General features: G+C 43.1%; 2 protein-coding genes across 2 annotated transcripts; both read right to left on the bottom strand.

Annotated features, from left to right (window-relative positions):
- Nucleotides 1-1238: 1238 nt before the first annotated feature.
- On the bottom strand, nucleotides 1239-16667 carry elovl8a (ELOVL fatty acid elongase 8a; the record flags this gene model as incomplete). The annotated part of the gene is made up of 8 exons (XM_080725578.1): nucleotides 1239-1406; nucleotides 6512-6639; nucleotides 9323-9437; nucleotides 10223-10279; nucleotides 11477-11557; nucleotides 12713-12900; nucleotides 13269-13335; nucleotides 16662-16667. The coding sequence occupies 8 exons, from the start codon at nucleotides 16665-16667 to the stop codon at nucleotides 1239-1241; spliced, it is 810 nt and encodes a 269-aa protein (XP_080581704.1).
- Nucleotides 16668-17323: 656 nt separating this feature from the next.
- selenop2 (selenoprotein P2) lies at nucleotides 17324-26160 on the bottom strand. The gene is made up of 5 exons (XM_080726895.1): nucleotides 26070-26160; nucleotides 21907-22153; nucleotides 19922-20134; nucleotides 19265-19373; nucleotides 17324-18764 (listed from the first exon to the last, which is right to left on the bottom strand). Exons 2-5 carry the CDS (start codon nucleotides 22128-22130, stop codon nucleotides 18486-18488), a joined length of 825 nt encoding a protein of 274 aa, XP_080583021.1. The 5' UTR covers nucleotides 22131-22153; nucleotides 26070-26160; the 3' UTR covers nucleotides 17324-18485.
- Nucleotides 26161-27895: the final 1735 nt, after the last annotated feature.

Raw genomic sequence — 27895 nt, 5'->3', positions numbered from 1 at the left:
GAGTTTGGACAAGGCAATTCTTTTGAATGCTGCCCTCAGGTACGGCATGGAAAGAGGGGCATTTGCATTTCTTTCACCATAGTAAAAACTGCATTCATGGTCTGGAGAGGGCACTTTTTACAGACTGTTAAAAGGGCATGGGCTCAAGCCCCCTTTGATGTCCATGTGTGTGCACGTGCCTGCACTCGCTCACTCACTCACTCACTGGGCAGCGATTTCACCGGTTTCATCTCTGTCCATGAGAGGGCGCTAAAGAGAGGCATGTGTTCACTTCACAAAGGCAATCAGAAAGACCTTGCACAACATGACAGACGGATGGAGGGACAGACAGGGGGGAATGGGGGGGGGGGGGGGGGGGGGGGTAAGTGGATGAATTGGTAGGTGGGGGCGGGGGGGGGGGGGGGGGGCAGCCTATATCTACATAAGAGGGAGGGAGAGACGGGGCGGGCGGGACTTATGGCTAATGAAAGCGTGTAAGCTGACACTGGATTGGTCCATTCTGTCAGCCAATGGCCTTGAAGGGAAATGAAGCGTCTCAAAAAGAGATTAGATTAAAAGGAGTTAAAGAGGGCGGGGAGGAGGGGGATCTGCCCAGATTTATTTCAATTTGGCAACAGGACCCCTTTTCACTAATGACCCGTGGGGGATGGGAGGGAATTGGACATGGCTCACTGTGTGCGTGCGTGCGTGCGTGCGTGCGTGCGTGTGTGTGTGCGCGCGCGTGCGTGTGTGTGTGAGACAGACAGACAGACAGACAGACAGACAGACAGACACAGATAGATAGATAGATAATTTAAAGAATACACAATGCAAGAAATTAACGTACGTGTATGTCATTTTATACATATTTACACAGATTTTGAACATGTCATTCTCTCATCAGTCCTTTTCCTATATTTCTTTCTTTCTTTCATTGTTGCTCTCTTTAAGTACATTTTCTCTTTCATTACAATTTCCATCCATTCATCCATCCATTCATTCCAGAGGCGTCAATTGGGTATGGCAAGGTATAGCAGTTGCCATACATTGGCTACAGGGGGGGAAAAATGTACTTCTTAAAATAAATTCTTCATGCCTGTTGCTAAGGTATGGCAACATGACTGGTTTACGAAAAAATGGCAACATGACTGATGGCAACAACATGACTGGTGTCTTGCACGCGCGCCTTCGCTTAGCTTTAGGTGAACTGACGCCGCTGATTCATCCATTCATTCATTCATTATTCATATCATGGTGTCTCAGTCCTTCTTGGTGCTCTTGGTGAGGTAAGTTTGGTAGTAGAAGTTGCTGAAGAGGACGATGAGGCTGAGAGCGTACAGAGTCACCACCAGGTTCATGGCGTCCGGGAAGTCACAGTCAGCGTACAGGTTGTAGGTGGTGTGCACCGTCACTATGGCGAACTGGAGCTGGAGGAGGGAGAGATTGATTGATTAGCAGTTTGCATAGGAAAAGCACAGGACAATACAGTTCAGATTAGGGCATTCACGAATAGTGATTTTCAGTATTCGAATTATTCGACCTCAAAGTATTCGAATAGTCGAATATTCGACAGGACTGGCCAAACTGTCAAATATTAAGTAAGCAAGAGGCAAACATTGTGAAAATAGCCGATCTACATGTTCACAACGCCTCGCGTTGCGAGGCGTTGTGAGCATGTAGATCTGCTATTTTCACAATATTTATCTGAGTCACGTTAATGTACGGTACCTACAATTCCAAGTGCTTGTCAGGGTGGGGGTCCCCAGTTCAAATATGTTAATGTTGGGGGTCACGGCCTAAAAAGGTTTGAGAAGCCCTGGTATAGAGCATTAACAAATTCATTCTTATGACTTCCTATCTAGCCAAGCTTTATAAACTATATATTTTTTAAGGGGAAAACAATAAAAGAAATTAAAAAAGTGAATATTCGACTTCGGTGAACAACATCGAATAGTGACTTTGATATTTGAATATTCGAATATTTGGTGAATGTCCTAGTTCAGATACAAGGTCTACTCCATACCATAGTGCTTTGGGTTTAAAATCCTATCGACTTTACAGGATTTAAACCCAAAGCACTATGGCATGTTTATTATGGCTTGTAGAGAGACAGACAGACCAACAGTTATGAAAGAAGTACTCACATGTGTTTTTTACCTAAGTAAAAGTATCAATACCACAACGTAGAGATACTCTGTCACAAGTAAAAAGTATACAAACGTATTGGCATCAAAATATACTTAAGTACAAAAAGTATAAAGTAATCATTATGCAGTTTCCAAATATATAAAAAGCCTTTGAAAGGCCAAAGTATTTGTGGTGGTTGATGTGTGTTTTGTGATAATAATAATAATCAAAATCTACAAAGTAACTAGTAACTAAAGTTGTCAAATCATTAGTGGAGTAAAAAGTATAAATATTTGCCTCTGAGATGTTGTGGATTAGAAGTAAAAGTATTGACATTTGGAAATACTCCTGTAAAAGTAAAAACAAAGTAAAAAGTAAAAAACAATACCTCTACTATTGAGTACATGTACTCAGTTACATTATACCAGGGGTTCTCAAACCTTTTTAGGCTGTGACCCCCAAAATAACATATTTGTCCTGGGGACACCCACCCTGACAAGCACTTGGAATTGTAGGTATTACATTTGATGTGACTCGGTTCCACAGATAATATTGTGAAACTAGCCGATCTAAATGCTCACAACACCTCGCGCTGCGAGGCCAGTTTGGTGTTAAAATGGTCTTGAAAGTCCTTAAATTGTGACTTGATAAATGTGCAGATACCCTGTATACACTTATACTGTATGTTGGTTTGTTTAGCGTTGAGTGAGAAAAATAAATGACATTAAGCCTATCATCTGGGGACCCCACAAAATAATTTGGGGACCCCACTTGGGGTCCCGACCCATAGGTTGAGAACCACTGCATTACGCCATACTGCAGAGACCAACACGTGGGAGTTTTAATGTTGCAACATTCACTCTTATCTGATGTGCATCATCAGAGACATTGGGACAGAGAAGGAGACAGTAGGAGAATGAGGAAGAAAGAGATATGAGAAGCAGCTTCCCGGTGAGCAGCACAGACAGGACGTCTGCTGCGAGACGTCATTTTGACGGCATCCATATCTCGTCTTCCAGACGTCCTGCAGCCCACGGGGATCGTTCAGATTGTGATGCAATAGTTACACTGACTAAGACATGGGGGTTTAAATGATCTGGCTGAAAATGCATCATCTAGCCCTATAAGAAATGGACACCCCAGCATTATACTGTATCTTTGGTTGATATAGAACGCAATCTGATTGTGCCACACTATATAGCAGTGTTTCTCAAACCTTTACATTTCAAGGTCTCCCCTTAAAGCCCCTATCATAGTAGGCACCGCAGTGATAAGCTATCCACCGCAGTGTAGTCTTTTTAAGTCATAAAACTACAACATTGCGTCATTACTCGCGGTGAAGAGCTATCCACCGGGAACCCCGACACATTAAGCCCCTATCAGAGTCGGTACCGCGGTGAAGAGCTATCCACCGCGGTGTAGTCTTTTTGAGTCATAAAACTACAACGTTACGTCATTCCTCGCGGTGAAGAGCTTTCCACCGCGAGTCCCAACACATCTCTCTGTTTTTACTATCAGACAGATCGGCCCTTCACCCCGTTCACTGATTGGTCGATCTAGACCAGTCAGTCACGGTGAATAGGACTTCACCGTGACTGACTATGATGGCCTTCACTTATTTTCTGACTTGAGGTGAAAAGCTTTCCACCTAAAATTTGCGGTGGATAGCTCTTCACCTTGGACTATGATAGAGGCTTAACTCTGACAGTGTACATATGGAACCAAATAAATGGACCCGGGAACCATTTGGTTCCATTTGTACACTGTTAGAGTTACAGACTTGCGTGGGTCAATTTAGACCCCCATAAAGGACCCCACAAAGTCCCTGGAATCCACATCGAGAACCACTTCTAGAGATATAGCATTTTAAAGCCAAGTGTAAACAAAGCCTTATCTTTTTCATGATGGACTTGAGATACAAACGTTAGCCTCTCTCCACGGGACCCATGCAGATTCATTAAAACCGAGTAATACTCCTGTCGTTTGGGGGCTTTACGAGCAAAGAGTCCCCGCGACCCATTTTATTATCCCAAACGCAAAATTAAAGGAGCCACAGTTTTAATTTGATCTCATTTAAAAGAGCCAAATAAGCCCCCCGACCCCACCCCACCCCACCCCCAGCACATATAAGACTTTTGTCTTAACCTATAGACTAATCCACAACCATATGGACGCATAGAGGTCACAGCCTTACAGCCATGCAGGGACCATCATTTGTGTGTGTGTCTTTGTGCTGTGCCCGTGAACATGTGTGTGTACGTACACATATTCATGTACGTTAAGCATAATGGAATTGTGAAGGGGCATTGTTCGTGTAATTAACCCCTCCTGCCCCATATATGCAATAATTACCCTCCTTTTGTATGAAGTAATTACCCCTCAACACACAGGCATAATATGTGACCCCCCCCCCCCCCCGACACACACACACACACACACACACACACACACACACACACACACACACACACACACACACACACACACAACCGATTGTCTAGTAGCTTCAGTTTGCTGGTTGTTAATCGAGCTGTTAAAGAAAGCTTGAGGGTCAGCTCCAGTGTGCCTGGGTTCATGACCTACAGTGTGAAGGCAAACCTGTATTTAATGTCTGGCTAAAAACAGAACAATGTGATATGTGATGAGGACGCCTGGTGGCGAGGGCTCCCGTTAGCTAACAGATGGTGAATGGATGAGGTAGAGGCTCTAACAACGGCTACTTATCTGCTTACTTAGAGTGTATAGCCTATTTCTGCATTCTGCATACTAGTAATATATAGCTATATAGCTAGCAGGGGGATAGAAAGAAACCCTTACTCCACTTACTACCAGATTGTTTCACAACCTCCCTGGCCATACTAACCTGAGCCATATAGACCATATTCACACAGCGGCCATTTTGCTAATGAAATGCCACCCTGTTTTTGCCAGACCCAGGGGGTCGGCCTACAAAAGGCTTTGTCGGTCTGTCGGTCTGTCGGTCGGTCGGTCGGTCCCTCTTTTCCTCAGTGTGCCTGTGTTTGCCTCTGACTGCTCATCTGCCCCTCCCTTCACTTGCTCGGCTGATTGCCTTGAGTGCCGTCACCTGTACAGGACCAGCTGAGTTGAGTTGGCTGACGAGCTGCTGACACTATAAATTCCTCAGCCCATCTACAAGCTCAGAAACATTTCCAGCTGCTCAGCCTATACAATCCTGTGTGTTCATGTGTTAGTTCAGTGCCATACTAGTGAAAACAGCCGATCTACAAGCTCTTGCTATTAAGTGTTGAAAATGTTCCGCCCCAACTCTGTCAGAGTTCCCCTTAAATTTGTTAACAATACAGGCTCTCCTGATGAGCGCAACCTTTGTTTCGTCAATAGCCCTGTGCAGGCTCTAATGGCTTTCACATCCACTAAGGAATACTTCCTTAAGTTGCATGATTCAGATCTGGTAAACAAGCCTGTCACTAATGAATTTAAAAGAGTCCTTCAGACTACAGGGGGGGGGACTGTGTCTCTGGCAGTGCTGAGGAAGGTGGTGGGTCAGTGTGTAGGGAGAAAGTATGCAGGAGCACAGGAAGATGCCATTGCGGGTCTGGCAGAACCAGGTGACCTGGTCTAGTTTTTTTATGCAAAATGCCAACATGGCTGCCGTGTGAATATGGTATATGGCCTGCCTGCCTGCCCTCCTCCAACGTTGTTTCAATAAACACCCTTGGAGTTTGGACTTTGACTTTGTTGTGTTCTGCTTTTGGGTCTACCTGTTTTTACAAATTGACCTTTTCCTTGCATCACCCACAGTCTATAACACCATGCGGTGCAGAAAAGAAAAGTAGCAATCCTATGAAGGCCAAAGATCAGGGGCGTCACACCAAATTCTGGGCCCTGGGTACAAGAATTCACTGCGGGCCGCCCATGAATGTTAACTATTGAAAAATAGCAGATATACAAGCTCACAGCTGCAAGCTTGTAGATCTGCTATTTTTGAAAAAATGTGTGCAAGACATCTATATGTTTCCATGTCAGTGGTGCTCAAACCTTTTCATGTAAAGGACCCCCAAGATGATATGTATTTAGCCACGGACCCCCATCTCAAAATATTTAGTTCCAGGGACCCCCCCAGAAGCAACATTTGAGTTACAAATGTTCGCTTAAAAAATACATTATATTCAAAGATTTGCATACATTTTCACGACTTTTCAAAAATAGCAGATCTACAAGCTCGAAGCGCGGCACTCGTGCCGCGCTTTGAGCTTGTATATCTGCTATTTTTCAATAGCTAAAGTTACTAGGGCCCCTCCACCTTGGGCCCTCGTAACTCAGTCCCACTCCCCCCCCCCCCCCCCCCCCCCTTGTGACGCCGCTGCCAAAGATCATAATTTGATGGAGTTCAGCAACGTGCGCGGACGGAGAGGGTTGCACGTACCAGTTGCAGGGAGGTGAGGCAGGGCTTCCACCAGAGGTATCTGTTCATGTGGGGTCCTAGTGCCGCCAGGCCGTAGTACAGATACATCACCACATGGACCAGAGAGTTGATCTGACCTATCAGGAACGCTGAGGAGGCGACGGACACACACACACACACACACACACACACACACACACACACACACACACACACACACACACACACACACACACACACACACACGGACACACACATAAACATCATGAGGCAGGAGAGGAGTGTGCGTGGGTTAATTTAACTCTAACTAACTTTAATAGTCTTCAACGTTTTCAGGCCAAGGACCCCTTAGTTGAGAGAGAGATGAAGCAGGGACCCCCACAACCTGTTCATAGATAGATTCCATATAGTTTCATTGTTTGGCAGCACAATCAGTGGTGTGTTCTAGACTTTTTTTGAGGGCATACTATAATCTATGATCCGCGGCTATTCGTGTGGCCAGCGCATACACCAGTGCATAATACCTATCAGATGCACTACTTTGAAAGGTTCGAGAGGGCATAGGCTTTTTCAACAAAAACAAAAAATCTTCACAGCATACGGCAGGGGTATTCAACTAGACAGGCAGGGGGCCACAATTGTAAGATCACGTGAAGTCGTGGGCCACAAGACTGTGACAACAGAAATGAACAAAATGTACATGGTTGAACGTTTGACCGTTTGTTGTGTGTTATATGTCCGATAGGACACAACAATGGACATGTATGTCCAATATGGTAACTTATTAGGGCCTGCTTCATACTGCATTCATGCATTTTGATGTTTTGTGTGCCAGTCCTTTATAGTCAGAGCACAGGCTTAGATTTTGATATTAACAAAAGAGCAAGTAGATATATCAGTATGTTCTGCATGGGACATGGGTCATATACAACGCTGATGAAGGCGTGAAACGCCGGAACGCGTTCGTTGTTACTGGCGGAACCTTAATGTAAAATAAAAAAGAGCCTTTATAGGACTGTTCCGTGAGTGCTGGTGTTCTCTTTGAGAATCTTCCTTGTACTGCATGGGTCATTGGCATGGAAACATCTTTGTGGGAAGAGTATTTGAGGTAGGCTGGCAAGGTGAAGTGTTTACATGTTCGTATGAATGAAAGGTTTTTGCTTTGTTTAGAGCACCCAACTGGTAAGAAATAATTCACCTTAATTGTGTCAATCTTCTATGTTCTCCATCATTATTTACTTCAAACACATGTGCTCCAAGTGAATGATGATGGAGAGAGATGGACACAAGGTGAATTATTTATTTGGGGTAAATGGACAACATCCACTCAAGACCTAGCCTCAATTCCTCTGAAAGCAAATGTAATTGTAGATTTCTGGGAGAGGCTGGTCCAAGAGGCTACTCAATACCCAGAAATGGTTTCAAATGGATGGATGAACTGCACTCAGAACTCATCTGTTGAGCTCTTGTATGTTGCCAATTGCTACCCAGCTCCATGTTAAAATAAATAAATTCAACATTCGAACATTCCATCCAATAATAATATATTTCTTTATTTTTTACATTGGAATAGGTTCTCCAGGGGCCACAAGAAAGCTCTGCTGGGGCCGAAATTGGCCCGCGGGCCGCCAGTTGAATATCACTGGCATACGGCGTATACCCGCATGACAGGTAGAACACAGCACTGAGCTCACAACACCTCGCAGCGCGAGGCGTTGTGAGCTTGTAGATCTGTAATAATATGAAAAAGGAGGAAAAAACTATATCACTCAAAGATTTGGAGGATCCCCTGTAGTAACTCTGAGGACCCCCTAGGGGTCCCGGACCCCCTGTTGAAGACCCCTGTCTTAGAGTGTACACATTTCTCAAGAGTTTCAAATGGATATACTAGTAAGACACCTGAGGGTGACATGCGACCTCAGGGTGACCCTAAAGGGAGAACATGCAAACTCCACACAGAAAGGCCCTATCGCCCACACCCTATAGTGGGGTTGGCGATAGGGCCTTTCTGTGTGGAGTTTGCCTAAACATGGAGATGTGGTACAGAATGACTCATATATGGGCATAAAAGGTATGTCATGTGACATCACTTCCTGTACAAACAGTCAGACAGACAGCAATTGACTCCGGCCTAACAATGGCTACTGTCTATGACGGTCCCATATGACATGATGGACTGGACTATCTCCATATAGTGTTCTCCACATCTCCATGTTTAGGCCAAACAGGTTTTCTCCATTTCTCCATGTATAGGTCCAAATGGCCAACGTTGAGCTTGACAACGAAACGTTCTTAACACAGCGGCCCCCATATTTACGTTAGAAAATATGTTAAATTCTAAGAACGCTTCGAGTACCGGTTTGATACAAGAGCGAATAAGCGCTACACTTCTGGAATCCTGTGCGTCGACTTAAAGTCGGATCCAGGCCTAATAACTTTATCTGGCCGCCCCGTTGCCACCTCCTTGTTACATTTTCTTTTCTCCAGGTTGATGGACATTCTTTCATAGGTGATCTAAGTCCAGCCTCCCCGTATCAGATCGGAGGAGGATACAGCACATTGTACCTCATCCACCCTTTCTTCTCTCTCCTTTTGGTATCTTTATCCTCCTCCTCCTTTTTTTCTTTTTTATTCTTCTCTTTTTTTGTCTTTCTTAGTCTTGTGTATCCTTCTCTTTTTTTTTTCGTCTTTCTTAGTCTTGTGTAGCCGCCCCGTACAGGAAGTGATGTGACTCACTGACATCACACTGACATCACTTCCTGTACAGAATACACTCAAGCGACTTCGGTCGCAATTATTGCCAATGAGGATTTTACTATGTCGTGCACTCACACTGTCCCCCGGCTACGTATTTGACTCCGGCCCACCAGTTGAAGATCATAGTGGCATGATGGTAGACATGGAGGAATGTCAGCTGACTGCTCTTCTTTCTCAGGATGAAAAATACCTGGACAAAACGCACAAACGCACGCAAGCACATACACACACACACACACACACACACACACACACACACACACACACACACACGTCACACACACGCACACACACACACACACACACACACACACACACACACACACACACACACACACACACACATCATTCATATAGGAGCAATGCAGACACAAACTGTATATACGGGAACGGTCGCCCCAAAACACATTCACCCCCACTTTGTAAGGGACCACTTTCCCCCAACAGCGCTCCACTCGTCCCACTAAGTTAGGAAGTAGTTAGGAAGTAGTTAGGAAGTAGTTAGGCGTTAGGCTCGTTTTGGGGGTGAACGTGGCAACGTTTGCGGGGGACAACCGTTCCGAGGTCACCGGCTTTGACCCCTGGGGTGACTGTGATTTGGGGCGACCGTTTTTGTAGTCGTACATATATACAGACACAAGCACATATCGTCGTTGTCGGGTGGAAACCTCATATCTCCACGTTTCAAATTTGTATGTTCTTTCGCAAAGTAAAACCCCTGCTTCATCATACAAGACCGTCGCACAAAAGTAGTGAAAACAGCAGATCTACAAGCACACAACGCCTCGCGGTGCGAGGCGTTGTGTGCTTGTAGATCGGCTGTTTTCACTAGTTCAAATCATACAAGGACATAGAAGGTTTTCACCCGACAACGACGATATAGTACATTCATGCACAAATATGCATAGTGGCTGTCATTAAGAAAAGTCATCGTACCATTGACTGTGTAAACCTTGTACTCAGCATTGTACTCACAGTGTCACTGAGCTCTATGACTTTGGAGAAGTAGAACCACCAGCACACCCTGGCCATCTGTTGAACAGGAAAGCTACACGTCAGCAGCCACACTCAATGACAAACACACACATGCAACGTTTATTGCTCGTCATCCTTTTTTGAAACCTTCGATGCAAATCTGAATGATTTAACCCAGGGGTCTTCAACGTTTTCAGTCCAAGGACCCCTTAGTTGAGAGAGAGATGAAGCAGGGACCCCCACAACCTGTTTCCATATACTGTAGTTTTTACAGCACAATCATCAGTGTATTTTGAAATCATGTCAGTTTGTGTTTTCAGATATGTAACCACTTGAACTGTCAATACTTAAAACAAACTTGAATTTTCACTCTGTACTTAGTCTGCTCTTTTTCCCCTCTACACCAAACCTCTTTGTCGGAAATAGCCGATCTACAAGCTCACAACACCTCGCAGCGCGAGGCGTTGTGAGCTTGTAGATCTGCTATTTTTGGCTACAGTTCTCAGAATATGGACGCTAGGGTTCAAGTTGTTAATATAAAAAGGATTGGAAGATTTGGAGGACCCCTGTAGTAACTCTGAGGACCCCCTAGGGGTCCCGGACCCCCTGTTGAAGACCCCTGATTTAACCCATTTAGACCTGGAACACCTATACGTTGTTATCCCTTTTCGGTATGTATAGAGGGTATGTGCATGCATAAAGTGAGTGGCAAATCGAGTGGCAAAGTGAGTTGCAAAGTGAGTTTAACGTTGTTTAATGCAATCAGATAGGACTTTTCTGTTTGGATGTATGGTCTGTTAAGGCCAGAAAGTAGTTTTTGCCACTTAGTAGGCGTTCCTGCATAACTTCCGTGTATGATGATGATGTCACACGCATATCCTCTATTGCCACAGTATATATAGCAACATTCATGTTTTTGAAATGTTTTGAATACGAGTTTTTCAGAAAACATATTAGAAGCTATTTTCTGAATCGTTCTCAGGTCTAGATGGATGAAGTGAAGCGATATCATGGGGAAGGGGATTTATTGAACTAATTTTGCACTTGGACATGCAGTCGTTTGGGAAATGAATATTGTCCAGCCTCACATCCAGTAGCTCATTCCCACAATAATTGTAAGCATCATGATTAACGTGGAGCAAAAATAAAACATTATTATAAAATAAAAATACAGGTTGGGGGCTTTTGGTGCAAAGTTTATAAAGGAAGAATTTGTCTCAAGAAAGCACAAATAAATCCAAAAGCTTCATTCACCCTCATGGCCAGAGGGCTGTCGCTGTAGTCCACTGGCTGACACAGCAGACTGTACCGGGCCAACCAGGCTGAGGCTGTGAACTGCATGGGGAAAGACAAAATAACAGTCTAGAACAGTCCAAGGGTGCCTCAGAATACTTTGACAACATTTGGAATTTATCAATGTCACTTGCACTTAACTTGGTGCGTTCTCTTTACCAAAAAATGCCGATCTACAAGCTCACAACGCGTCACGTTGATGCTGGGAAGAGGTTAAACGCCTAATGGAAACTGATACACTTGAGTTTTCCTCATGAGATACTCTATCTAAGGGGGGGAAAGATTTGCATATTTACATAAGGTGCTAAGTAACAATGTAATTCAGGGGTGCCGGGTGGCCTGAGCCCAAAATGTTTGAAAACCACAGGTCTATAACCACTCACTATTCTGTGACAAACAGAATGTGTTCCATTGTGAGCTTGTAGATTGGGTTAATATATTTTCGTCTAGAGATTTGGTCGCCGGAAAATGTCAGCAAGACCTAAAACAAAGCCCCGGGGACTCTAGTCAACAAGGTAGGCCTATATGTAACGGAGGTGATCCGATCCTCCCCACCCAGCTTCGAACCCGGGTCTCCCACGTGAGAGCCCAATATCTTAACCATTACTCCAAAGGGATATTCCAAGGAAAGAGGGCAGATACTAGACTTTTGAGGCTTCAGGCTGGGGTTGCGATTCTCTCCGCCACATATATATAGGGTTTAAGTTGTGAAAAACACTCACACCGTCTTAGTTCTCAGCACAATTTTTTACCCAACATCACTTGCCAAAAAGAATTGACCAGGCCAAGACAATACGAAAATGCTAAAATACTCGCTGCAGGTCACCAGTGAATATTATCAAACTGTTGTTCATAGAGTTGATGCCTCATTCTTACTGTTTAATTGTGGAGCAAATTAATCCCACAAAAAAGAGAGATCTGTTAACTGGCCATTTAGCCCATACTCTACTAGAGACCAGATGGGACGTATGTAGCCTACATATCGTATGTTCTTAACCTCTTAAACCCTATATACTTCATTGACTCCAGTCTCCCAGGGGTCTATACTGTTTGGGCCCCTATTTTTTTCCCCCTGTACAACTAATCTCTTTGCCTCCTGTCACCTAGCTGGCATCACGTTGAGTAAGTCATAGGGACTGATTGATGCTCTAAAACAACTAGCCGTCTACTATTTACATACAGTAAAGGTCGTAGTACCTCATAGAACATGTAGGCAGACAGGCAGACCATGGCAAAGTTATACACTATGAGGACAGGCTTAAGGTTGACCGGCTGCCTGTGTTCCATCAGCTTTGGCCCCGCCCATATTATAAGCAAATAGCACAGGAAGATGCACGTGATTGGTACAGGAGAGTAGACGAGCAGCCAATCATCTGTTCTCTTATCTGGACAAGGGAAGAAGAAGAAAGATGTCAAACACTTTAATGCTAACACCATGTTGCTGCCCGATGATGACATTAAGAACCATCATACAAGACTGTTGCACAAGACTAGTGAAAATAGCCAATCTACAAGCCACAACGCCTCTCACCGCGAGGCGTTGTGTGCTTGTAAATCTTCTATTTTCACTATCTTAAATCATTTTTAAAATGATACAAAATGAACATTTTGGACATAAAAGGTTTCAACCCAACAACAATATGGGACTTCTACTTGTAACAGAGTCTACATTGCAGTATTGATATACTTTTACTTAAAGTAAAGCATGTCAGTACTTCTTCCACCACTGATGTTTGATTAGAACAAGTCTTACCTCCATTTTCTAGAATGCCTTGGTAGTACAGCTGTACTTTCTGCCATGTGCTGGCTATGTGAAGACCCTGGGAATGAGATTCATAAACACATCACACTGCATGAATGTGAATATAGGGAGATGTGAAAGAAAGAAAGAAAGAAAGAAAGAAAGAAAGAAAGAAAGAAGAAAGAAAGAAAGAAAGAAAGAAAGAATGAAAGCGTGCCCCAACTAGGGATGCCATCTGGGTTAATAAAAGAGATGATCTTTGGGTATAACTAAAATAGTTTGAAAAATCACACCTAGTGTGAAGTGATCGAGCTGTGCTATTTATGAGTTAATTTCATCAAGCGTCGCGCCAGCCAATCACAGCGTGTACTGCGAAGCTTGGCCAATAGGACCCTGATGTACAACAAACTTTGAGCCGTTTGTGCTAATTAAGATGTAGACCATATCTAGGCCAGATGTATGTAGCCACGCTTCAGTTTACTTAAGCCCCGTACATTACATAACAAACTTTGAGCCATTTGTACCAAGATAGGCCATATATCTATTGCAGGTACGCTTCAGTTTACTTAAGCCCTGGACATTTTTTAACATGTTTTTCCCATTTTTGACCGGACAAAGCCAGATGGGAGCACCGCTAAAAATATATATCCTACATTTTAATGTGTTAGCTAAACCTGGCTTTTCTCTTTTCTGTATTGTCATTTGACTCATTTCCAGCTGTAGACCGACGAAAATGCGGAACTTTTCAAGATAGAGCATTTGGGAGTCACATATACGGTAGGCTAATAATAATTATAGTAATGACACGTAATATGGTATTTACAATGACATATGTCTTCAACTCTGGAAACGTGCTCTAGGCTACTCTTCCTGAAAATGTAATTTAAATCTATTAACATAATTAATTAATTCTGAGAGAAAATACACACAATGTTCACTCATCAGATCCCTTATTAAGTTCAAACCAACCACCCACAGATTTTTTAGAAATTAAATTTTTATGGATTATGCTCTGTAATCCCACATTAAACATACCATAATAGATCATGTTAATGAAGCCTCCATTTCATGATGAATAGCACCATGTGGCTCATTATGAGGATGTGTGGATTAGCAGCCACTGTGCTTAGTGGGTACCAGTGCTGCCATCTAGTGTCAGATGGATGTTATGCACAAAGCCACTGTATGCTGTGTTGCCAAGTCAGCTTGTTATTATTAGCGACTTTGGGCTTGTTTTTATGTAAATATTGGTACTTTTGGTAGTTTTTTGGGGGTTTGTTTAGTAGTTTAGTTGCTTATTTGGGCTTATTTCCTGAATGTTGTTTAAAACCTGTGGTTCTCAAACATTTTCATGTAAAGGACCCCCAAATTAATATGTTTTCGTCCACGGACCCCCCATCTAAAAGTATGCTGCAATAGCCAACCTCATCAACAATGTTCTCAAGAAACTACAATATGCACAAAACTCTGCCGCCTCGCCTGCTCACCAGAACCTGATCCAGGGACCACCTCACTCACACCACCAGGCCACGGAGTCCTCCACTGGCTCCCAGTCAAGCACAGAATTGACATCAACATAGGCTACCAATCACTACAAGGCCCTCAACAACCAGGCTCCCCTCAACTATAGCCTTGTAAACTCCAGAAAGCGACATTTAAATCAAATCAGAATTTCAGGAGGAGGCTGGTTTACGAGGCTACCCCTCAACCTCTCTGAACTCATCCAACGCAACCCCTCTCACTTCCTCAGGGCTGGCAGTGGTGATGCCAACCTCCTGGTCACCCCCAGGACCAGGGAAGTGCAGAAAATGTTAGAGGCAGGGGCTGAAATCTCCAAAAGGGCCTTAGGTGAAAATATTGAAAATAGCAGACCTCCAAGCTCGGGTCGGCTATTTTCGGTGCTTGATACCACACTAAACTAAGCATAATCAAGTGAATATTGGAGATGTGGCGTACGGCATGGATTTCTACATGGAGAGGTCAATTCTTTCAACATAAGATGCTGCATTCAAGTTCAGGAAGGTTTGGACAAGGCAATTCTCTTGAATGCTTCAGGTATGGCATGGAAAGAGGACATTTGCATTGCTTTCACCATAGTGAAAACTGCATTCATGGTCTGGAGAGAGCACTTTTTACAGATGGATAAAAGGCCATTTTACTGTATGTCTATGTGTGCACGTGCCTGCTCAGGACAAATAAGCAAACCTGGGTTGACAGTCAGGGCCTTCTCGGTGGACGCCCCCAATGTAGAACCCACTCCCAGTTCACATCAGAGAACCCACCTTTTCAGACTCGCATTCCCTAAACAACTCTTTGTTTTTACACTTGTTTTATCCTTTTAAACTAGTTTTTCCTAATAAAGTTTGAGTAGCATACCAAGAAAAACGCTATATAAGTAGTATTATTATTATTTTGTGGCCCCTGTACCAGGGTCTAAAATCTATCTATGTTCCCCTTTTCTTCAAGACTGGTTTGTTGGTGAGTTGCTTATTTCTCTCGCAAAATCTGGCAACACTGACTGTGAGTGACAGAGTCACCAGTCACCATTACTGACATACTAGGCCTAATAATACAATCAAACAACCAAACAACAACATGGAGTTTAGTTGCCTGTGTTCAAAAGATTAATAAAGGGGTGATGGTCCCTTCATCTGCTGCTGTGTGACTCAGTCATCATCAATGAAAATTAGAGCTGTTTCTGTTCATCTGTTGTGGTAAGTAGTTTAGTCTAGAAGAGTAGCTTCACTGGGATTTATGGTGGGGAATCCTTTGGCTTACACAACTGTAGTTTTACAGCCCTAGCTGGCTTTAATCTACCTTCTAAGAGGAGCCTTGCCTACGTTTATTCATAACAAGAAAGTCATTCAGCCATAAAGATAGAATGTAGAAAACTATGGCACACTATGGTCATTATAATCACGATTGTCATCAACAATGAACACATGCATAAAAGAGCAACTCCTGGGAATCTATGTGAAGCTGACCTTAAAGGGGAAGACCACCCATTTTCAATATTGAACTATGTCATTAATATACCTTAGAGGAGTTGTGTGGAAAAAAGTACAACGGTGTGATGTCATCAAGTTGTGATTTGCCAAACAAACCCCAAAATCAATCCTCCAGTTCCAGGCAACACAGAAGAGGGGGAACTTTGTTTTTGGTCTTCACCTTTAATGTAATGGACAGTTCAGTTCCCTTGTGTGATCAATACATGTCAATTCATTTCAAAGGAGCTTTAAACATACTGTACTTTTACAAAGCCAAAGCCAAAACATAAAACATTTGAACAGAGTAGATGTAATTTCCAGTATTCCGGTGGATTCTGGGAGTTTGATGCTCTGATTCTGAATAGACCTAAAGCTACTAACAGCTACTATACAGTCTTGTGAGGTGTGATGATCGTACCTGCATTCTGCTGGTGGCTCTGCTCTCTTCCAGCTCATCTCATTCTGCCCTCTGCTCTGGCCGAGGACCTGCAGTCATTACATCACCAGTGATCCTACTGTCTGTCACGCCCGCAGGTCTGAGCACTAAGGTAATCCACCTGCACGGACCTGTGTGTGTGTGTGTGTGTGTGTGTGTGTGTGTGTGTGTGTGTGTGTGTGTGTGTGTGTGTGTGTGTGTGTGTGTGCGCGCGCGCGTGTGCGTGTGTGTGAGTGTGTCATGACATATGGCACTCGTACGAAACTTACATTAAGTAATGACTATAGCTTAACACTGTGGTTCTCAACCTTTTCAGGCTTTGACCCCCCCCCCCCCCCCCAAATAATCATATTTGAACTGGGGACCCCCCACCCTGACAGGCACTTGGGATTTAGGAGTTGAGGCATTACATTTAGTTAAACTCAGTTCAACAGATAAATATTGTGAAACAATAATGCATTGCACCTGTGTAGCTGACCTGCGGAACCTGGGAATATACCATTTTGTCAAGATGGGGAGAATACAAGTGTGGAGAATATAATTATAATTGTTGAAGTGACCATTTTGTTAAATTTTGCATTTGTAGTTATGTTACTGTAATTTAACAACATAATAACCAGCACAGATAGACAAAGAGACATTCATGGATTTACATTTAAAAGTAACTTTTATTTCCCCCCCTGGACCCAGGGTATGGCAGCTGCATACCCCTGCCATACCCAATTGACACCACTGGTGCAGTGGAATTCCCAAGACAATCCCCGTCAGGTTTTGTCCCATCCATTTAATGCTCAGAAAACGAAACAGAACCAAAAATAAGTTGAGTGGGAGGAACTGAAGTGAAAAACACAGAAGCGCCGGAAACCAGCGCGAACCGTAACCCTGCTCGTCGTCACGTCAGGGCCCTGTTAGCTCTGCGTGGGTTAGAATGACTGGGCAGGTCCATTCTGTCTCTCCACACACATCCGTCCACAGGCTCCTGCGGTCAGGTTTAACCCTGCAGACTTCATCAACAGGAGAGGACAGGACAGACCCGGTCAGTGCAAACCACTCAGAGAAGAGCTCTGGGGGACAATCAGAAACAGAACGCACGTTCGGTCTGGATCCAGCAGCAGCTGCTCACTGAGTCTTGTTTGGATTTCGCAAGGGGAATGAATAGGGCATCGATATGGTCTCCATCAAATATAAAGGTCGCTGCTAGCGAGGCTGTGCACACTGTTCTGTCCGACTCTCTCAGAATAACAGAACAATAACGCTTTCATCAGTTCATTTCATTTGATCTCATACTCGGTTATATAGGCCAGTGTTTCAAGCAGTTTCAAGGGGCACACCAAAGGTCCCCAGGCACAGTGGTTGAGAAACACTGATATAGGCCATACACAATGACTATCCTATAAAACAATAACTGTAACATAACATAACTGTACGGCCATAACAAAGACACTATGAAGGATGTACAGTAGAAGACATCCCGGTAACTCACATTGTACATGCGGCCGAGCAGCCGACTTACTAAGCTAACGGTCGAACGCCCAAACGATTCCCGTGCCAATTGTCTAGCTTATGTGCATGTTTTCCCACAACAAACGCATGAATTTACATCACTTGAAAACAAGGCCGGCGAAGAGCAGCCAATCGCCTCGTGAGGACGAGCACTCCCTTCGCGCTCCCTCCGCGCATCTCAGCCAATCACAGCAATTATTGTGGCCCGGGGGTTTTGAGGACAACTGGCTTGGGAATCGCTTAACACGCAAGAGCACGGCAACACTGTTATTTTAGCTAGCACCCTGCCCGCGCATTCCCATCTCATGGGGGAGACTGTTTGCCAGCATGGGGATGATGATGATGATGATGATGTTGATGGTGGTGATGATGATGATGATGACGGACATCATCTCCAGAAGCAGAGGTTGTCAGTGTTGCTGTGTGTACGGTGGTGTTGTTGTCACTGTCCTTGTGGTCGGTTTGCAGTGTTGCTGTGTGTGACGTACTGCTGTCACTGTCCGTGTGGTTCATGTTGCCCTGCGTTGATTCCTCCAGGGTTTCTCTCCTCCCACCGGCAACCGCCGAAGAATTGGCGTGCTCCTAAATAGGAAAGAGCGATAATTAATCAAAATACTGTAGTTGATATAACTGCTTATGGATTTTGCAGTTGTATGACTGTCGTATGACAAAGTATAAAATAGGGCTTAAAATGGTTCATCAGACCAATCGATCTGGTTGATTTAAAAAATCTGATCAATTAGACATTTTTCACTTTGATTCATTCCATTGATTCAGTGCATCTTTTCTTCATTTCATGTTTTTAAACACTCATCTCGATTATTCGGCTGATTGGAGAAAGTAATTAATCAATAGAATAATTTCTGAGAAGATGCAGTGCTATTACGGCCTGCTCTTGTGGTCTCATAATCAAGAGACTGAAGAAACGTTGATGAAGAGCTGATAAAACAAGTGACAAATGATATCCTTGTGATTGTGAGTACCGGTATTTATATGTACATTCCTGTGTCCCAATTGGGCCTGTGTGTGTGTGTGTGTGTGTGTGTGCGTGCGTGCGTGCGTATGTGGGGGTATTTACTCACGGTGCAGTTGCAGATATCTTTAAGGTAGGTGGCTCTGATTGCAGCCTCTATATAGGGGTAATGTAGGAAACTGTATGGCAGGACTATATGGAAGGTCAACAGACCACACCTAGAGAGAGAGAGAGAGAGAGAGAGAGAGAGAGAGAGACATATTAATATAATGTATGGTCTTCAACGGGGGGTCCAGGACCCCTAGGGGGTCCTCAGAGTTACTACACGGATAGATACTTTTTTCCCCTTTTTATATTAACCACTTGAACCCTAACGTCCATATTCTGAGAACTTTAGCCAAAAATAGCAGATCTACAAGCCCACAACGCCAGCACGAGGATCGGCTATTCTCTGCAAAGAGCAATAGGTGTAGCGGGTAAAAAGAGCAGACCAAGTAAAAAGTGAAAGGTCAACTTTAACCGTATTGACGGTTCAAGTGGTTAAATATCTGAAAACACAAATTGACCTGAATCCAAAATACACTAGATAATTGTGCTGTCAAACGATGAAACTATACCTATGAACAGGTTGTGGGGGTCCCGGCTCTCTCTCAACTAATAAGGGGTAATTGGCCTGAAAACGTTGAAGACCCCTGGTATGTAGGCCTACTGTAGACACAAAAGTACTAGTACTACTACATTTGAGCTTCCGTGTCCCGTCCTGCACCTGTCATACACCAGGAAGTCATCTTTGTCTCCGTCCAGGAGCTCCCACACGTCGTCCTGCAGTGGAGCCTGCTGGTAGACGGGGACACCAGGGGGCGCCCTTCTCTTCAGCTCCCAGTACATGGCCCTGGACATGGCCTCCCGCTCGTTGACGATCATGAAGGACACGTCCGTCAGGTTGCTGCGCTGCAGCTTGTCCCGCAGGTCCCCGATTCTACACAGGGGCGTCACAAGGGGGGGGGGGGGAGTGGGACTGAGTTACTTAGGGCCCAAGGTGGAGGGACCTTAATTATTTTACACTTTAGCTATTGAAAAATAGCAGATCTACAAGCTCACAGCGCGGCACCGAGTGTGGCGCTGGGAGCTTGTAGATCTGCTATGTTTGAAAAGTCGTGAAAATGTGTGCAAATATTTGAATATACGTATTTTTAAGTGAACGTTTGTAACTAAGATTTTGCTTTTGGGGGGTCCCTGGAACGAAATATCTTGAGATGGGGGTCCGTGGCCAAATACCTATCATTTTGGGGGTCCTTCACATGAAAAAAGATTGAGCACGACTGACACGAAACATGTGTAGCCCCAGCCAATAAATCGACCCGCAAACGCCCTGCCAATCGAGCTCAGCTCTATTGGCACAGTGGTTTGTGTGTCGGACCGAGTGGGAGAGTGGTGTTTGATTCCCGCTCCTGCGCTTCACTACAATCTGGCGTTGTCGGCAGGATGAGGAGCGTGATATCCTTGCGTGAGGAACATGAGGGACGTCGTGTGCGGTGGTCCGCGGCGTGAAGTGTGAAGCGCGAGGACGCGCTTCAAAAGACCGAGGGGGTGATTGTAGCCCCAGCCAATAAATCGACCCGCAAACGCCCTGCCAATCGAGCTCAGCTCTATTGGCACAGTGGTTTGTGTGTCGGACTGGCGAGTGGGAGAGTTTGAGTTTGGTGTTTGATTCCCGCTCCTGCGCTTCACTACACATGCGTTTTTCCAAAAACCTGAACGAATAATAAAATAATATATAGCCTATATATATATATATATATATATATATTATATATAGGCTATACATATATATATATATATATATATATATATATATATAAAATCAATAGTTAAAGCACAAAGTAATGCGTAATGCGTTCCCAGTCCTTGTTTTAACATGGGTGGATTGTCAAGCTGAGCTAGGCTACTTCAGAAGAGCCTAGAGTCAAAGCCAATGCTTTTGGCTTAGTCAACAGTGCCACCTAGTGGTCAAAAATGATAATCTGTCCTTGGCCTGCTGGGCTTAAAAGAAACCAGTCATGATAGTCCATGGCATGGAATGAGTGAAAAGAAAATTCATAAAATGTTCAAGACTTTTGGAAAATAGCCCATTCATCAATCCATCTTCAACTGCTTGTCTGGTATCGGGTGGTTAAACTGATTTTGATGCTATATTATATTACTGCTCATTTTGCCGGGAACCTTGTCCTATACTTCAGGGCTCCGGAACACACTTTGAGAACCACCGGTTTAAAGGACAACTTTGTTTTTTTTACAACAAGGGTTCATATTTTAGATTGTAATCAGAGAAAAGAAAAGATGAGTGTTAAAATGTTTTCATTTACTGCTTTCTATTGTTTTAGCGATTTTAGTATTTTGATTTCAGTGGGTGGGGGCATGCGTACAAGTGGCTAAATATGTATTTTTAGACACAATACGCCGGCGATTTCTTTATTACTATTACAGTAGCCCCCATAATTCAGATCTGCCCATAGAAGATTGCGGTGCATCTTGGGAATGGGCTTATTGTGTCTAAAAATACATATTTAGCGGGCATGCATGCAAATAAAAATCGTTAAAATCACTAAAACGATAGAAAGAAGTAAATTAAAACATTTTAACACTCTTCTTTTCTCAACGGACAATGTAAAATAAGTAACAAAGTTGTCCTTTAATTGACTAATCCACCATTCCCAACATTCAAGCGTAATGCTGTTGATCTCATCTTACTTGGAGGCCTGGGTGAGACAGAAGTGTCAGCTGGCCTTCAGCAGGGCCACCACCACCACGTTGCTCAGCAGCTCTTGCATGGGCGCCTTTCCCTGTACCTGCCAGGAGGGGGCAGGCTTACAGATCCTGGACGGGTCGTTGTCCCCTTCCACCAGCAGAGAGCTGGAGGCCCACAGCAGAGCTGGCAGGCTGGCACTCAGCCACACGGCGAAGAGAGACCGCATTGTCTCTGTCTGTCTAGACACACCTACAGAGACAGAGGAGAATCGTTGCTGTCGTTCAGAAACCTTGTATCTTAACCTTTTCCTTCTAAATCAGGGGTCTTCAATGTTTTCAGGCCAAGGACCCCTTAGTTGAGAGAGAGATGAAGCAGGGACCCCCACAACCTGTTCATAGATTCAATATAGTTTCATTGTTTGACAGCACAATCATCAGTGTATTTTGGATTCATGTCAATTTGTGTTTTCAGATATTTAACCTCTTGAACCGTCAATACTTAATAAACTTGACCTTTCACTCTGTACTTGGTGTGCTCTTTTTTCCCCTCTACACCAAACCTCTTTGCCAAAAATAGGCGATCTACAAGCTCACAGCGCCTCGCAGCGCGAGGCGTTGTGAGCTTGTAGATCTGCTATTTTTGGTTAGAGTTCTCAGAATATGGACACTAGAGTTCCAGTGGTTAATATAAAAAAGGGGAAAAAATGTTCTATCACTCAGTTTTGGAGGACCCCCTGTAGTAACTCTGAGGACCCCCTGTTGAAGACCCCTGTTCTAAATAAATCAACACCCTACTTATGGGTCTTCAACAGGGGGTACGGGACCCCTAGGAGGTCCTCAGAGTTACTACAGGGGGTCCTCCAAATCTTTTTTTTTCTCTTTCGCCTTTTTTATATTAACCAATTGAACCCTAGCGTCCATATTCTGAGAACTTTAGCCAAAAATTGCAGATCTATACAAGCTCACAACGCCTCACGCTGCAAGGCATTGTGAGCTTGTAGATCAGCTATTTTTGCCAAAGAAGTTTGGTGTAAAGGCGAAAAAAGCAGACCAAGTACAGAATGAAATGGTGGTCGATATTGTCAAAAGCGGCACTAAGATCCAGCAAAACTAACACGGAGAGGAGTCCTTTATCCAGCGCGATCAGGATATAATTTGTTACTTTCACAAGTGCTGTCTCAGTGCTGTGGTGTGCTCTGAAACCTGACTGGAAAGTCTCAAATAAATGTGTAAAAAGTCACACAGCTGCTTGGCAACTGCCTTCTCAAGGACCTTAGAGAGGAATGGGAGATTCGATATAGGTCTATAGTTAGCTAAAAGACCTGGATTGAGGGTAGGCTTTTTGAGGAGAGGTTTGATTACTGCTACCTTAAAGGACTGTGGCACATAGCCTGTCACAAGAGAGATATTTATCATATTGAGTAAGGAAGGACCAATCTGGGTCAGGACCTCCTTAAGTAATCTAGTGGGGACTGGGTCGAGGAGACAGGTCGTTGACTTGGAGGAAGTGATAATCGAGGTGAACTCAGAGAGCTCGATTGGGGAGAGACTGTCCAAATACACACTAGGCTGCAAAGCCACTCCCGCGGCTGTAAGGTCAAGTGGTTAAATATCTGAAAACACAAATTGACATGAATCCAAAAAGATTGTGCTGTCAAATGATGAAACTATATGGAATCTATGAAAAGGTTGTGGGGGTCCCGGCTTCATCTCTCGCTCAGCTAAGGGGTCCTTGGACTGAAAACATTGAAGACCCCTGTCCTACAGCGTCACACAAAAGCATCAAATGTAGAGGATCCACAAGCGCATTGTGAGCTTGTCGATCTGCTACTTTTGCTGTTTTAGAATTTGAATCCTGAAAAGTAACAGTTTTGGACATATGAGGTGATTGAGGTCTCCACCCGACAGAGACGATAATATAATGTTAATGCAGCCGCTTTGACTTTTAAGGACATAAATACAGTTATTTGTTAATAATCATGTGTTGTCAATGTTATCAGCAGCAGTGGTGAGTTGATTAAACTAAAGACACATATACCACTGTTCACTGAATAACAATGGTAGATAAATAGATACCGCTAGATAAGAATATCAACTGATGTTAAGCTTTGTACTACACTGTAAAGTCCCCAGTGTTTATTTAACTCTGAGAGTCTGCAAATGTCCATTTGGTTCCATTTGTGCGCTCTCAGGGAGTTACAGACAGACCCAGGGTGGTCCCTGGTTGTCCCTGGACCCCACATTGTGAAACAGTGGACAGACAGACAAACAAACAAACAAGCAAACAATTTAGGGCAAAATGGAGCCCTGGCTGCTATTGGCCGATAAAATCTTTCTACTGGCTCCTTGGTGCCAAATAGACTGACTGTCGACCGAAAATTAATTACAAGTGAGCACATTTTGTCTGTCACCTCATGTGGAACTAATATCTGGAGAGAGAGAGAGAGAGAGAGAGAGAGAGAGAGAGAGAGAGAGAGAGAGAGAGAGAGTCAGCAATGTGGAAGATATCTATGTAAACAGATGAGGAATGAGAGGATGAATGGACACTAATTGAAGGATGGAGTCACAAATGGCCCAATCTGGCTAGCCATCGTCAAGGAAAGGTTTGGTCGCTTTTCACTTTTGCAGCAATACAGAAGTCTGTAACAGGGTTCCCACACATTTTTACCAATTTATTTCCAAAACTTTTCCAGAATATTTAACCCAATTTCCAGGACTATAACAATAATTCAGCTCAATAATGAGTCACTTACTCCTATGCAAAGTGCCCAAAGACAGGTAGAGTATGCCAGTGGTTCTCAACCTTTTCAGCCCGTGACCCTCGAAATCATATATTTGAACTGGGAACCCTAGCACCCTGGCGAGCACTAAGAGTTGAGGAATTTTGTATAACACGGTTCTATTTCTGCCTCTAATATTTGGCCCATGTTTAATTTGTCATTTCAGAGGTATTAACAAAATCAATAACCAAAGACAATGCATAGCTATTTTTTCCAGGACCTTCCAGGACCCTTGATAAATTCCAAAACTTTTCCAGTAGGCCTACTGGAAAAATATTTTTCTAATTTCAAAATATTTCCAGGAATTTCATGACCGTGGGAACCCTGTAAGTAAAAGTATCAATACTGTAATATAGAAATACTCTGTACAACTAAAAGTCCGGAATTCAAAATGTAATTGAGTAAAAGTATGAGAGTGTCGGCATAAAAATGTACTTAAAGTACCAAAAGTAAAAGTACAAAATATTTGAAAATAGCAGATGCGACGCGTTGTGAGCTTGTAGATTGGCTATTTTCAAATAGCCTAGGAATAAAATAGGGCAAAGTGGTTCATTTATGTTTTGTAATATTACAATTAATAGCTTCAAAGTAACTAGTTACTAAAGTCTTCAAGTAAAAGAACAATATTTGTATCCGAAATGTAGTGGAGTAGAAGTCAAAAGACCGTAAAAAGTCTTATTTGGGAAGTTCCTTTTAGGCAGGGTGTTTAACTTGTACTGTACTACATTTCAATTGTATTGACTATACTTATACGGTTCTCCATTTTTGTCTAATAAAAATAATCAATCAATCAAAGTAAAAGTATTGGAAGATGGAATACTCAAGTAAAGTACAAATACCTCAAAATTGTACTTAGTAGTTACTTTACACCACTGGAAGGCAAGCGGACAGAGAGTGAGAAAGAAAGAAAGAAAGAAAGAAAGAAAGAAAGAAAGAAAAACATGTCCCGCTTCTGGGCATGTCATAAAAGACAAGCAAAAATATCAGATCTACAAGCTCACAACATATCGCAAAACACCAACACCCTGTATATTTATGTGCTGCCATGCGTGAGCTTGTAGATTTTCAGTAACATTCCAAAACTATTGCAGGGTCAAAATCAGAGTTCATCAACAATACAATAGTTAAAGGCAATTTTGTTGAAAAATTACATCAAATTATTGTTGGTAGCATTACAGCCATCAAATTGCTATTCAGAAAATGTGTGAAAAAAATAAAAATAAAATAAATGAAGAAAGGAATGAAGAATGTCTAAATATTTGTATTATATTTCTAGTTTTTGATCATTTAGAATCGGTATGCAATGGCCCACACACAAAGCTGTACCCTTTTGCATACACTATGTCCAGAAAACAAATAGGTGTGTAAATGCAATCACTCACTGACCTCTCAGTCTGCCGTCTCTGTTCCTGCGACCCACATAAGCAACACATGGATGCCCTGTTGTTTTTAAGTGCCTTGGTTAGCTAAGCACTGCCTACAAAACAAACAGAGAGAGAGAGAGAGAGAGAGAGAGAGAGAGAGAGAGAGAGAGAGAGAGAGTAGGCGTTTTGAACTGGCAAAACATCAGTTAGTTCAATACTGCTAAGAACAAACATTATGACATTCCCAGTTAAAAAAACAATGACTCAAAGGTATCCAATATCCATGCAGGAGCATAGTACCGTATGTCTGGTATAGCCTACAACAAATTTAAAGCGGCACTATATTATGTAACTCTCCTCTTCTGCCCCAGATTTGAACCCAGTTTCCTGTGCATTGAAGCCTGCTGGCTCAGGGGTTAAATTGGATCATTCTTGACCATCAGATCCTTGTGTCAGATCCTGAGTATAGGTGAGACCTTTGATACAATCTAAATGTCTCAATAGAAGAGCATGGAGACAAAATACAACCACCCCAATTGTATACGTGCTGCTTTAAAGGAGTATAGTTCACCCCCAAAATGACCTCTTTTTCTATTGATTACTCATGCCATAGAGACTTCAGTTCAATAATATGTTTTTGTATTTGTCGCATGCCTAAGACAAAAATGTGATTATAGTAAATGTACCCCCATTGATTCCGAATGGGGACCCAAATACATGGCACTGGATGGGGAAACCATCAGGGTAAATTTACTATAATCACACTTTTGTCCTAGGAATGCGACAAAAAACACAACATATTATTGAACTCAAATCTCCATGGCATGAGTAACCAATAGAAAAAGGTAATGTTGGGGATGAACTACTCCTTTAAGCAAAGGGATTGCAAAAAGAATATTGCTAGTATTGTCCATTTATGCCATTGTAGGATAGATATGTTGTTTGGGTTTTCTCTTTTGATCTTTTTATGGGGACCCTTATTTGGCCTACAGTTTGGGCTAATCCGGGAGCTACCTTCAAGGATGTGTATGATATAGAGCAGCACTGGAATGTAGACAGAACTGTTTAGATCCAGTGTAAACATAATAAAACAAATGCAGCCTCAAAATACACGGCAATACCGTTTTAGTTGTACAGTATCTTTACTGTACAGCAAATCTTCAATCACTATATAAACAACGCCAGTAGTTTGGAGACATTGAACTACTGCCATACTGCAAATACTTAATCACATTAGCCCTGGTGTGCCTATTTTGGATATCTTTCAAACATCTTAAAAATATATAGAATAATTTCAAATTCTTAAAAAAATTGCTAGAATAGCTGATCCACAAACACAGCATCGCAAAACACATTGTGACCTTGTGGATTGGCTGTGATCGCTGATCATCACAGTAAATAGCTTTGGTTCTCAAAGTGGGGTCCGGGGACCCCCAGGGGAACTTGAAGGAGTTCCAGGGGGGTCCCCAGCTAAAGTATAGTTAGGAACCAAATGGACCCTTATGGGTATGTAACTCAGAGAGTGTACAAATGGAACCAAATGAACCGTCTCAAGACTAAAACTAGAAAAATATTGTTCCTTCGAAACAATTGTGGGCTCGCTTCAAGCCAGAAAACAATGGCTATAAAAGTACAAAATGTCAAGATCGCAGGCAGTGCTCTCTTTGACGTTACTGACGTCAAAGATTGGTCCATTTTGTTCCAAAAATGTGTTGTGCAAAAGTTGACCCGCTGGTGGCGCTATAACAGGCCAATGTAAGAAGGGTGGTATCTGTTCCTTGACCTATTGGGAATGTGCTTGCAAGATTTCACGCACATTGCAGGCTGTGTTCATGATTTGAGGTGTTT

Source organism: Nannobrachium achirus, assembly GCF_963921795.1.
Source record: "Nannobrachium achirus genome assembly, chromosome: 5".
Lineage (NCBI taxonomy): Eukaryota > Metazoa > Chordata > Actinopteri > Myctophiformes > Myctophidae > Nannobrachium > Nannobrachium achirus.
The sequence above is the reverse complement of the archived record's forward strand: the minus strand, read 5'-3'. Positions and strand labels throughout refer to the sequence as shown.